At 42.3% G+C, this 13,593-nt stretch overlaps 1 protein-coding gene across 6 annotated transcripts in view; it reads right to left on the bottom strand.

Annotated features, from left to right (window-relative positions):
• The window catches only part of COL19A1 (collagen type XIX alpha 1 chain), a 1,086,226-nt gene that overhangs the window by 406,845 nt on the left and 665,788 nt on the right, over positions 1 to 13,593 (bottom strand). For all 6 annotated transcript variants that reach the window (XM_068281448.1, XM_068281450.1, XM_068281452.1 and 3 more), the window contains exons 20-21: positions 6,294 to 6,335; positions 197 to 232 (exon numbers count right to left, since the gene is read on the bottom strand). In XM_068281448.1, coding sequence (XP_068137549.1) covers positions 197 to 232; positions 6,294 to 6,335 — 78 coding nt within the window. The remainder of the gene's footprint in view (positions 1 to 196; positions 233 to 6,293; positions 6,336 to 13,593) is intronic.

The following is a 13,593-nucleotide window of genomic DNA, read 5'->3' as shown; positions in this document are numbered from 1 at the left end:
AGCTGAGGGGCTCCATCAAGGCAGCCTTCATGGAATGCCTGCAAATAAATCGAACAGCTCAATAGAGTGCTTTCATCATTCTGTGATTGCCTCAAATATATTTCCCTTTAATGTTCTAAAGATGTCCAAATTATATACCAACATAATGATATAGCTTGGATCTATAATATACTATATGCTTTGTATAGATACTTACAGGGTCACCTTTTTCTCCCTTTGTTTCGGAACCGGTCTGGAAAAGATATACGTTCGAATATTACATATATACAAATGCCAGCCTATAATCACATTTCACAGTATTGCTGTAGAATATAATGTTGTATGCAACGTAGTGGCATAGAGAGTGCTGTTATTCTGGTAGCCTGGAAACCCATCTCACCATTTGGAATTATGAACTTCCCACTAGTTGCATATCACATCCATTGCTAACTTGTAGACTCCATCAAATTCTAACAAATGGTGGCTCATGCATAAATATAAATGGATCATATATACAAGACATTAAAGAGGCACTGTAGTGACATACAGTAGAATGCATTAAATTATTCAGGATACCCACTTTATGTTAACCACCTTATGATCGCCTACCACAGAAAAGGTGGCCGCAAGGTGGCTCCCCCAGGACCGCCTAACGCTGATTGGCGTCAAGTACTGGGGGAGTGTTTTGCAGGATCCCTGCTTGAGTGATGGAGCTCCTCTCCATCAACAGTCTGCCAGCGGCAATCGCTGCTGGCTGACTGAAAAGAAACGTACGTTTATTTTTGTTGTACAGCGCTGCGATCTACTGCAGCTCTGTACTGGGGACAGCCTTGTCACTTGGCTGTCCATTGGAGCTGAGAGGATCGACCATGATTGGACATCGGGGGGAGGGAGAGGGATGGATACATTTAAAAAAAAGGACGATTATAATTTAAATTAAATAACAAAAAATTAAATAAAAAAGTCTAAAACTGGCAGCAGCGATCAGAGCCCACCAACAGAAAGTTCTGTTGGTGGGCAGAAAAGGGGGGGGGGAGATTGGTTTGTGTGCACAGTTGTATGGCTGTCCAGCAAGCTTTTAAAGCTGCAGTGCACTGAACTGTAAAAAATAGCCTGGTCACGGAGGGGGGGGGGGGGGGAGCCTGAGGTCCTTAAAGTGTACCTCCAGACTAAAAATCTACTCAGCAGCACTGAAAAGGCTTGGTGTTTCTTTAACAGTTTCACAGCACCATCAGAACATTGTTTTTCTTACTCAAGCCTCATTTTAGCTGCGCAGAAGCTAAGCTCCACCCCGTCAAAGAAATATGCCCAGGCATTTTTCCCCTGATGCTGGGAGGGGTGATCAGCACACCGGACAGTTGGAACTGTGTCTCATGCTCCCTGTCACCTCCTTTCAACCAAAAAGATGGCTGCCCCCATGAAATCACAAACATTTGCCTGTTCTTTTAAAATCTTTTTAACAAGTGCTGGCTAGTCTGTATTTGTGTTAGCTGTTTTATCAAAAGACAGCCTGCATGCACAGATATTGGCCATGCTGTGAAAGATGTCATTTTGTACATATATAAAAGTAGTTGATAAATTAAATCCTATTTTAACCTCCCTGGTGGTCAATTAAAACCACCAGGGGGCAGCGCAGCAGTTTTTTTTTTTTAAATCATGTAGCTAGCCTAGCTACATGACAGCTGCTGAGCAGCGGCATCCCCCCACCCTCCCCGATCACCTCCGGCGATCAGGCCCGTCAGGAAATCCCGTTCTAAACGGGATTTCCATTAGGGCTTCCCCTGTCGCTATCGCTATGGGCGCGATGACGTCGTGATGTCAGAGGGAGTCCCGATCCACCCCTCAGCGCTGCCTGGCACTGATTGGCCAGGCTGCACAGAGGTCTTGGGGGGGAGACACCCTCTAACATGGCGAATCGGCGGGGAGCGGCGGCGATCGGTGAGCAAAGTGCTAGCTGCGTGCAACAATAAAAAATTATGCAAATCGGCCCAGCAGGGCCTGAGAAATACTCCTGCGCGGCATAGCCCGAGCTCAGCTCGGGCTTACCGCCAGGAAGGTTAACCACTTTGAATCCCTTGCTATGCTTATCTACTCCCCACAAAACTTCATCTGAAGCTCAGGGGAGTAAATATGCATACTTGTGGTAAACAGTGTGCTGTATGCCCAATAAGCTATCTGATTATGTATATAGGGTATCATTTTAACCGTGACAAGTGAGAGAATAGATTTTGTGTTGTTTGACAACTGAGGGCTAAGTCATGTGATTTTTTTTACCGGAAAACTGAATGAAAAGCAATAAAGCTGTTGTTTTCATGTACTTTATACCCCTAAATAAATACTTGTAAAAAAAACCAAAAGTGACAGCATTGAAAAGAGAATACATAGTTACCCTAGGGACTTAGCTTTTAAAATATGTATGCCATGAGAGTGTATTACTGTTAATCATGAAGATAAGGGCTTTTAATTACTGATAGAGTACAATGAGAAAACAAAAAACACAAACCAGAAACTAATATATTATCGCCATACATTGTACTAGGAACATTATTTAAATGTTGAGATAACCAGGACAAATTAGCAAATACAATGTGTGGGTTTTACCTATGGTAACATTGTTTATTTGAAAACTATAGTGGATGGAAATGGAGAAATAGTGTATTTTTTTCTTTTTTTTCTCATTTTTCCCTTTAAAATGCACAGATAATAACATAATTACTAAAAGCAAATATCACCCTCACAAAGCATAATTTGTGGCAAAAAAAAACAAGATATAGATCATTTACATCTGATGAGTAGCAATAAAGTTATTGGTGAATGAATGGGAGGAGCGCTGAAATGTGAAAATTGCTCTGGTTTTTAAGCAAAAAACCCTATGGTGCTGAAGTGGTTAAACTGACTTCAAAGAAAAAAAAACCCAAACACCTTTGGACAAACAGCAACTGCATTAATATTGCAATACAACAAAGACAAGCTATTCTGAAAATATGATGGCCCATATGCAATTCACTTTTTCTTCTAAATTTTCTCCTAGGAGATAATTTTTAGCTTCTTTTTAAAATAACTTTTCAGCACTTTGCAATGGACCAAGTATCAAAAAGTAGGTGAAAAAAAGCACTTTAAAATTATTTTCTTGCTTGATGGTGGTTTAAACTGCATTTTATTGACAAGGTGTAAAAACATCACCTAGGAGAAAACTCAGGAGAAAATGTTAATTGCATATGGGCCGATGTGTTCAAATAACAGCTACTACAGGTTACATAGGAGCCCATCAATGCAAACACAGGCAATATATGCGCGATAGACAAGTTTTCAACTGTTGATTGAAATTCACCGCTATGCAGATCTGTTAAGCCTCACATAATTTTGTAATTATTATGCAATGATTCAGCCGCAGGGACCAATCTACTCTCTGTGCCTCCAAATAAGCTTGACCACAGAATTGGATAGGAGACCAGATAAAACCATTTATACAGAAGTGATCTCCGTAATGTGCTTTGTCTGAGATTTCATGCCAGATGGAAATTGCATGACATACAGATAGGCTTAACATATCCTTACTGCCAACATGGAAGTCCCATTGTGAGTGTAATCACAGTACTGGCACTCTGCTAAAGCAGCTCACCAAGTCAGAATTGTATTTAATCACTTCTTCCCTATCAGTTAAAAACATTCTTCTCTCTTTCGTATTTTGCTAAAACTTTCTCTGAAATGAAAGCTTTATGTTTGGCTTGGGTCACTGCACACAACTGAATACAATTTTGGAGGCTAGAGTATTAGCACATATATACAGTCGCATTAGTATCTTTTTTTCCAATGTGTTTCCAATGTGTAACTGTTTTAGGATCATATATAAGTTGACATCCACAATCATCTCCCACGTATCATTAAATGAGATCTGTCACTTAGCAGGCTCTATATGCCCAAAACAAGATTTTCTTAAAGGAACCCTTGCACTTTCTCACAGACGTTCTGATTTTTTCCACTCGTATAAGTATGCCATGGTTCTTTTATATCGGCTATTCCTCCTTCATCAGATTCCAATCCTCGATGCTTACAAGATGTTAGAACAGACAGCTATATCAGTGATGGCCTTTGGAGGGGGGGGGGGGTCGAGTAACGTAATCACCCCAGGCCCCGTGCTGAAGAAGGCCGCCTGCTGCGAGCAGGAGGGGGTAGCAGTGCAGGAAGGGGAAGCAGCTGCCACACAGCAGCAGGGAGTGGGTGGCAGCGCAGTGGCAGCAGGTGGAGAGCAACTCACTTCTTCCTGTCTCCAGGCGACGGAGCTCTGTGTGCCTCTGGTCTTCTACGTCTTCAACACCGCTCGCTGTACTTCCTAATTAGAGGGAGTATGGTAAGCGGCATTGGAGACTGAGAAGACCAGTAGCATGCAGAGCTCCATTGCCTGGAGCCAGGAAGAGGTGAGCCGTTCCCCATCCACTGCCACTGCACTCATTTCTGGAGGGGGAGGCAGAAAGGGGCCCAGTTGATGGAGGGGGAGTCGCCTCCCTGCAGCTGTGTGCTCACTGCTCCCCTTTCAGGCTACCTATACTGGGGGCACCTATAGCTGGCTACCTATACTGGGGGCAGCTATAGCTGGCTTACTATTATGAGGCAACTATACTTACCTATCTATACTGGGGGCATCTATGCAAATGTAGTTGTAAAGTACATTTTGAATCTATAGTACATTTCTCTGAACGTTTATATGTACTCTATGAAGAGATAGCAACTTTGCATGAAATAGTGATTTGCTGTATCAGCAAGGTACAATTAATAAACTCCTTGCTCTTAATATTAGAGGCCGTGAGCATGCTTGCCACTTACATATCCAGCAGGTGCACTCCCTACTGTGTTCTCCTGGTGCCTGTACCCCATGACCCGTGTTGTTACTTGAGTATGTGCATGCCGTCTAGGCATGGGGTAATGGTTCCAATGATGGCTAACATGGTACAATTCTCAACTGCTACAGGTAAGTAGAAGGATCCCAAACTACACATGCTGGCATAGATGTAGTGTCAGCCCAGGTGTCATTTAAATTGTCACAATGTAGTGCTTAGGGGATTGATTTAAGACAAGGCAAGGAAGGACAATATTAAAATGAGTAAGTAAAGAACTAAACTGGAGCTGTTGCTGCTATAAACATCCCTGGCTAGGAAAAAAGCCAGCAATAAATTTAAGAGTGCAGGGTTGGATACAGTAATATAAAGTAAGAACAAATGCAGAGCTCAGGTCATTGACACTGCTGAAGTCAGTTTGACTGCTGTGAGGAGGCGTGGGGGGAGTAAGCTAGCAGAGCTGATAATCCGTCTGTGAATGAAAACTCACCAAACTCAGGAGGAGTTCTGTCTGCTATCTACTGTAAAACCCTGCCACTTCTCCCAGCAGCTTGTATGTCTATCATACAGAAGATGGCATCATCAGGCGACAGCAGATGCTGACTGTCATCACATACCAGGAAGTAAGGGAGATGCAGAGAACTAAGGCAGTAGAGCACAGCAGGACAGCTGCACTGTGGACCAGGAGAGATAATGTACTTTAACATGTGACATTTTATCTCTCAGAGTCCTGATGCCCTTCTGATTTAAATGCTGAAGGCCATGGCCTTTGTAGCTTTTCCAAAAAGGCAGATGTGTCCACACTTATAATATATATAAATACTATATGAATTTGTAATACTACTCATAATGCAAGATATAATAGTTATGGGGTTGAATTGATTGACCTGGCATAATCATGTGGCAATGGTGACTTTCGTAGCGTTTATGAGACTCTAGAAAAAAGATTATATTGTGCTTGCTTGGCCAGACTATATACACAGCCCACATACAGCTACCTAGACTCGGAAAATCAAAATGCCACTTAAAGTATATAAATATTATTAATGGTGTTTACATGCTTCTAGAGAGTACAATTATTTGCAATAATACAGCTAATTTGAGTAAAATACATAATTACTGTTTTAATGAAGCATCCAGTCAAGAAATAATAAAAAAGCATGTAGACATAGTATTTTACATAAATATACACAGCATTTCGCACTGTGGATCGTGTCAGTAGTATGTTTACTATGGCACACTTCTTTAGAAATAACACAGATTTTTTTTTATGATTTTATGATCATGAGCCATGCAGAAAAGAATTCACACCAGGCTATTTCGTTTCAAAATAATGATTTTACAGAAAGCCATTTGCTTGTATTTATTAGCTGTGCTGCTGCCTGCTCTGCTGGCTGGGCACTAAACCTTATGGATTTTATGGCACCTACTTCACATGTTGTACAATTTGAAACCTAATTTGTGCTGTTATATAATTACCAATTCTGGCAGGCCCGGCAAGCCTCTTGGACCGACGTCCCCCTACAAATCAAAACAATAAGAAAACAACTGGAGAAACCCTTGTGAAAAATAACATTTACCAAGTCTCTGCAAGCTTACATTTTACGAAAGTGCATCAAACTAATGTATGTGGAGCGGGGACGATAAGTACTGTAATTTCTATAATGATGATGGGTTTACTATACAAAACGAGAATAAACGACACATTAAACACTAATCAAGTTCTTGCATTGGACAAATTAGAATGCATCATAAATATGCATTTGTTATGAAACAGCAGTAAACATAATAAGGCAGAGGCTGATAAGATCATCATTTTTCCAAGCTACATAAGCCTCTGCATTTATTTATTTTGGGATGCTTTAAATCCATAATTTATATGGGAACTTATAGCAGCAGTGATAAATTATACACAAGACCTGCTGCAGCTCAAGTTAAAACACAGAACGTAAACAGTTGTTGACAAATCAGAATAGCAAAAAGTAATTTGTGGACTTTAACAACCACTTTATTTCCAATGTTTGTAGTGCTTTATTTTGCTGACATATCTCTACACCTCTGTAAAGACCAGTAGGACTATTTGGAAAGCAATTTATCAAAAATCGCTTACTGTGGTTATTGCAGAATGCAAATAAGGCAAAAGCCATAAATGGAGTGACAGGCATATTTCAGAGTAAAACCCATTTTTTTCTAATTTAATCTGATTTATCAAGTAAATTAAGTTTTAGTTAAAAAAACAAAAAGCATAAAAAGCATACATTAGTTTGCATATTGTGCATCTATCACTGGAGCAGAAAGTGATAACAACACTCTTGAAAAAAAAATAGAGACAGACAAGGTCATACATTTTATAAAACAAACTGGCAAGATGCCATGGAGCCCACCAGTACAAGGAAAACTACAAGGGTAAAAGATATGTATGTATGTATGTATGTATGTGTTTGTATGCAAAAATGTAACTATACATGGGTGTTTATGGACTTGACATCCTCTATAGTAAAACCCCTGTGTCTGTGCCTCCTGTCTCTGTGTAGCATTGTCCATGCTTCTGGCCACTGCGCATGTGCGCAGCATGGACCCAGAGACAGGAGGCTGGGGACGGGGCCAGGGAGTCGAGCGGGCGGCGTATGAGCAGGCGGCCGGGTGTGTGGCGGGTGAGCGGGCGGCAGTCGCATGCGACGGTGGGTGAGCAGGCGGCGGCGGGTGAGTGGACGCACGCGCCCGGTGGCAGGCGCGGTAGGCGCCGGGCGCGCGCGCCCAGGAACACAGACCTAGAGCCCGTTCTTATACGGGCTTAGGTCTACTAGTTATTACCATAAAACCTAATTTTAGTTTCTGAGATCCCTCATATTGTAGTAATTACTCAATACAGCAATTGAATTCTTGCAATTCATGCCACACTAATAATTGAGACCTACTGGGGAAGAAACTAGTCATGTCTGATTGAAATCTTCAGTCATTGATGTAATTATTCTTCTGAGCTAAAATGAGGGCAGTTATGAAAACTAGAGTAAAAATCGTACATAAACTGTGAACGTCTGTATCCCACATACTCTCTTCAATGATGTAAAGTACGCAATGGAGACTGGTGAAAGTTGTGTAGTGTAGTTTCATCTGCCTCACCTAGTGATATTGCCATAGTGATGCTGAAAAGAGCAGGGAATGGCAGTGCAGTAGTGAGAGGAGAGAAGTCTTGGGGTGAGTGATAGGTAACTATACCACACAACACAGTACACGCCAATGTGTATGCTTCATGCGGGATTCACAATAATACGGCAGGGCAATAAAGACTGAATGGTATTGGGGCAGCAATATGAGCAGAAAATTAAATGTGACACTGAAGTGGTGGAAGATGAATAAGAAGGGCCCAATATTGGGGTAGTGCCATAAAGGAGGCATAATGATAAGGATAAAAATGATTAGGCTGCATAATAAAGAGGCATTATAATGATGAATCACAATGATGACAAGACAAGACAAATAAAATTTATATCACGCTTTTCTCCTGGCGGACTCAAAGCGCCAGAGCTGCAGCCACTAGGACGCGCTCTATAGGCAGTAGCAGTGTTAGGGAAACTTGCCTAAGGTCTCCTACTGAATAGGTGCTGGCTTACTGAACAGGCAGAGCCAAAATTCAAACCCTAGTCTCCTGTGTCAGAGGCAGAGCTCTTAACCATTACACCATCCAGCCACTGGAGAGATTAGAATGGGAAGAGCACTATACTCTGGTTGTAATATAATGGTGGGGGCACAATGATGGCGGTGCTTGTTTATCAAGGCTCATGACATTAACTTGAAAACCAAAGTGTAAACAAGTGTCCACTGGTGCTGCTGGCCTCTCCTCAGGAGGTCTGGTTTTCAAGATTTCCTTCATCCAACCTCAGTTCCTGCCACAACTTCAAAGAAAACTCCTGTAATAGAGTGTCACATACTTGTCCACCCTACTCCCTGCTCCTTAGAGCAGAAAATGCTGCTCAGCCAGTGGATGTCTGTAAAAAACTAATACTTATGCTAAAAAGAATCAATTATGTTTTTGGGTGAAAAAAGGGTTACATGTGTACAAAAATTCGAAATATGAGTCAAAAGCTGGTGTATATTTAACAGGAGGTGCCCGGCTTGCAGATTAAAACCCACTAAAGATACTCCATATCTTGTGTATTGCTTGATGAAATGGAGTTGTCCTGTGAAATGCATTGCAACTTTAAGTATAGTTTTGTTTTTTCAATAAAATACACTTGAAACACCATTACTCTTGGCTTTTACCTGGGAGTTAAGTCCACCTTTACCTGCCATTTAAATTATACCCAGTGTCACTTTTGTTATCCTCTAATATGGAGTTAAGGAAGCTTTCATATTAAAAGGTTAAGATCCTACAATTAGAAGAGGGAATTATTGTTTAAATATTAAATTAAATACTAGGAAGTAGAGATGGGACGGCACACCACTGGCTTGCAATCAAAGTGCTGTGTATTGCGAATAAGTCACACTACATGTTACGGAGGAACCCCTCCTTCATCAGGTGTTAACACCTGATGAAGGAGGGGTTCCTCCGTAACATGTAGTGTGACTTATTCGCAACACACAGCACTTTGATTGCAAGCCAGTGGTGTGCCGTCTCATTCTTTACGTTTGATGTGATGCAAGCTGTATGAGCAACCCAGCGGAGACAAGGCACCGGCGGAGTGTTTCAGGTAGCTTGTGACCTGATCAGCTGCTGACCAAGCACCTTGGTGAAGTTCCATAATGAAGTAGAGATGGCCCGAATTTCCGATTTTCGGTTCACGTACCGCGAATGCGAACTTCCGCAAAAGTTTGGTTCGGGCGAACTCTCGCAAACCGCACTAGACTTCAATGGGGAGGCGAACTTTGAAAACTAGAAACACTTATGCTGGCCAGAAAAGTGATGGAAAAGATGTTTCAAGGGGTCTAACATCTGAGTTTTTGCATGGATGAGTGGGATAGACGCCAAAAGTCCCCGGGAAAAATCTGAATTTGATGTAAAGCAGCGTTTTAAGGGCAGAAATCACATTGCATGCTAAATTGGAGGCCTAAAGTGCTTTAAAACATCTTGCATGTGTATACATCAATCAGGAAGTGTAATTAGAGTACTGCTTCACACTGACACACCAGCTGCTTGTGTTGTGACGGCCGTGCTGGACTGGTGCGCACCATGGCGAGATTGCTCTTCCTGATATCAGGTAATGTCTGACTGCATTATCAACTTTAGATTTTTCTTTCTCTACCATTGTTAAAGCTTACATTTATTTTTTTTAATTACATTACAATTACATTTTCTGCTTGCTGTTCAGTACCTTCAACGAGAATCTATTATGGAGGGCAAGTCTGCCACTGTGAACACGGGTAATGGCCAGGGAATCAGGGTTCGATTCCAGTCCGGAGTGGGAGCCTGAGAACCGGCTACCACCACCACACATCCAAGTAAGGACCCATTTGCTGTATAAGTAATGTACCTGCCCTGACCGTGCTTTGCAGACCAGGCATCTGTGGTCAGACAAACCAAATCAAAAGCATTTGCCAAGAATGTGTTATGGAGGGCAAGTCTGTCATTCATTCGACTGTGTAAAGCGTTCGATGGTACTTTCTCAGTACCATGGTGACCACGGGTAATGGCCGGGGAATCCTGGTTCGATTCCGGTCCGGAGTGGGAGCCTAAGAAACGGCTACCACCACTACACTTCCAAGGAAGGCAGCAGGCACGCTATGGGCAAAGGAGCAGGAACGGCTACCACCACACATCCGAGGAAGGTAGCAGGCACGCTGTGGACAAAGGAGCAGGAACAGCTATCACACATCCAAGGAAGACAGCAGGCATGGCATGCACGTCCCGAGGTAGTGACCAAAAATAACAATATAGGAGGACTTTTGAGGCCCTGCTGTAATATGAGATGAATAAACTTTAAATCCTTTAATGAGAATCTGTTATGGAGGGCAAGTCTGCCATCCATTCAAGTGAAAGGTATGCACTGACTTGACTAATATAATGTGCAGTCACACAGGTGCAGTTAACAGGTATGCACGGAGTGGTATATCACACTGCGTGCGCTCACGTAGGTAGGTGGGTGCACTGAACACAACAGGTAGGTATATGCAGTGATGGGTATTACAAATGTGCACCTGTCACACACACGTACCGTGAACAGGTACAGTGACTGGTGGTATTGAATATCACACTGCGTGCGCTCACATAGGTGGGTGGGTGCCTGAACACAGCAGGTAGTTATATGCAGTGATGGGTATTACAAATGTGCACCTGTCACACACATATACCATGAACAGGTACAGTGACTGGTGGTATTAAATATCATACTGCGTGCGCTCACGTAGGTAGGTGGGTGCACTGAACACAACAGGTAGGTATATGCAGTGATGGGTATTACAAATGTGCACCTGTCACACACACACATAGGTACCGCCGTGAACAGGTGCAATGACTGGTGGTATTAACAATGCGTGCGCTCACGTAGGTAGGTAGGTAGGTAGGTAGGTAGGTAGGTACGTAGGTAGGTAGGTGCACTGAACAGTGAACAGGTGCAGTGATTTGGATGGGATTACAAATCTGCAGCTGCCTGTCACACACACACAGGTAGTGCCTGAATGTGCTGGGCCTGGCAGTGGCACAGTAGGAATTACACCAACGGCCAGCTGCGACTGACTGACAGGGCTGTATATAATGCAAGTGGGCCACACACACACAAAAAAAAAAAATCGATCACAAGAACAAGATTAGCTCTCAAAAGAGCTGTTGAGGGGTGCTTTTTTAGCAATAAGAATCAGCAAGGAGCAAGCTAACAAGCCTACAAGAGCCTAACTAATCTTTCACTATGAGAGTCTGCAGCAGCTCTCCTTCTCTAATTACTGCAGGCACACAACTGAGTCCAATGCCTGACGCTGCCTGCCTTTTATAAGGGGGGGTGGGGCTCCAGGAAGGGGTGTAGCCGGATTGGCTACAATGTGCCTGCTGACTGTGATGCAGAGGGTCAAAGTTGACCCTAATGATGCACTATGGGGGCGAATCAAACTTCCGGAAAAGTTTGTGGTTCTCCGCACATAAGTTCGCCGGGAACCATTCGCCGGCGAAACGCTCGGGCCATCTCTGCTAGGAAGCTGTTTTGGTTAAATTAGCAATTACGGTAAGTTGAAAGTAATTTTGAAAAGTATATTATGGAGACAGCTTTATTTCATTTTCTTCAATGTGATGTAAGCCTGCCTTCCCATGTAGGATGCTGTCCATTGGGCAGTGTTTGAAGTTTATAATAGTGGTGGTATCATCACTGTTTGAGAAGCTTGATAAATACCTGTTGCTTGAAACCCTGTGTCCATTTATGGATATATTATTACTATAATGTGAGAGATCTGCGGAGGAAAAGTTTGTATAACCCTTACATTGTAGCAATGCTGTGAAGCCATTGAGCACCACTGTATAATTAAAAGGAGAGCCACACGTTTCTGTATGTCCTGCACGGGTCCATATCATACTTTGAGGAACTGCCTGTCTTAGAATGACATTTACTAGTTGTTTCACAGAAGATTTGTTTGGTATACATTTTTAGAGGTTAGTAAGTTAGTTAGTTAGTGAGACTAGAGCATTGTGTTTTATAATGTTAGTGTGGAGGTTAATATTTGGGTTACTGAAGTGACATTTGAATTTTATTGCTAGTGATGAGCTAAGAAATAGAACATTAGTACTATTAGTAGCAGTATTGTTTTCCAGTACAGGAAATGATCAAAATGTCAGTTTTTATCAATGCAAAAGAGCTTCTCTGAGCTATTTGACCCATTGGGTCGAATACAGACCTGTTTTCAGAAGCATTTAAACAGCCAATAAACAGTGAGAGACAGCTTAAGATAAGGTTTTACTGCAGCAAAGTTCAAAGGGTCATTATTTCTGCCTTGTTGTATAGCTTAAAAGACAGAGAGCCATATGCAATTATTTTTTTCTCCTGAGTTTTCTCCTAGGAGATCATTTTTTATCTTCGACTTAAAATAACTCTTTAGCATTTTGCAATGGAAAAATTACCAAGAAGTAGGTGAACAAGTACTGTCACAGTTATTTTGAGTATTTATTTGCTTGCTGGGGGTTTAAAAAAACATTTTTTTACAAGTTGTGAAAATATCACTCAGGAGGAAATTCAGGTGAAAAAGTGAATGGCATTTGGCCCAGAGTGTGGTTTTAAAACTGCAAATGTGACAGAATGATGCAATGTTATAAAAAAAAGTATATACCTGTATATACTCGCATATAAGCCGACCTATGTATAAGCCGAGGTACCCACTTCTCCCTTAGAAACCAGAAAAAAGTGATTGACTCACGTATGAGCCCCCCCCAACTATAGCCCCCGCCACAGTTGCCAGATGTTCCCCAGTACAAGTCAGCCCCCTCCCCATAGCCAGATGTGCCCCAGGGTCATACAGCTGTGTCTGAAGAAGGCACAAGATGGTGTCATAGATATGAGACACAGCGATTGCCACACAGGAGGAATCCTTGATCAGTGCATCGCTGACACGTTGCTTCCATAAGCCAGGGGACAGGGGTCTTGAGCAGCGCACTCTGCACACCATGTTGCAGGGATGGGGCGCATGGACACAACAGGGCGCAAGCTGGTAAGAGCAGGATCACTAGTGCACAATCCTAACATTCCTCTGCCATTAACAAAACCTGCTCCACTGACTCACATATAAGCCTTTTCAGCACATTTTTTATGCTGAAAAATAAGGCTTATACGCAAGTATATACAGTAACTAAAAATAAAAAATGAGA

Source organism: Hyperolius riggenbachi, chromosome 4 (genome assembly GCF_040937935.1).
Source record: "Hyperolius riggenbachi isolate aHypRig1 chromosome 4, aHypRig1.pri, whole genome shotgun sequence".
Taxonomy (NCBI): domain Eukaryota; kingdom Metazoa; phylum Chordata; class Amphibia; order Anura; family Hyperoliidae; genus Hyperolius; species Hyperolius riggenbachi.
Note: the sequence above shows the minus strand (reverse complement) of the source record. Positions and strands in the feature narration are given on the sequence as shown.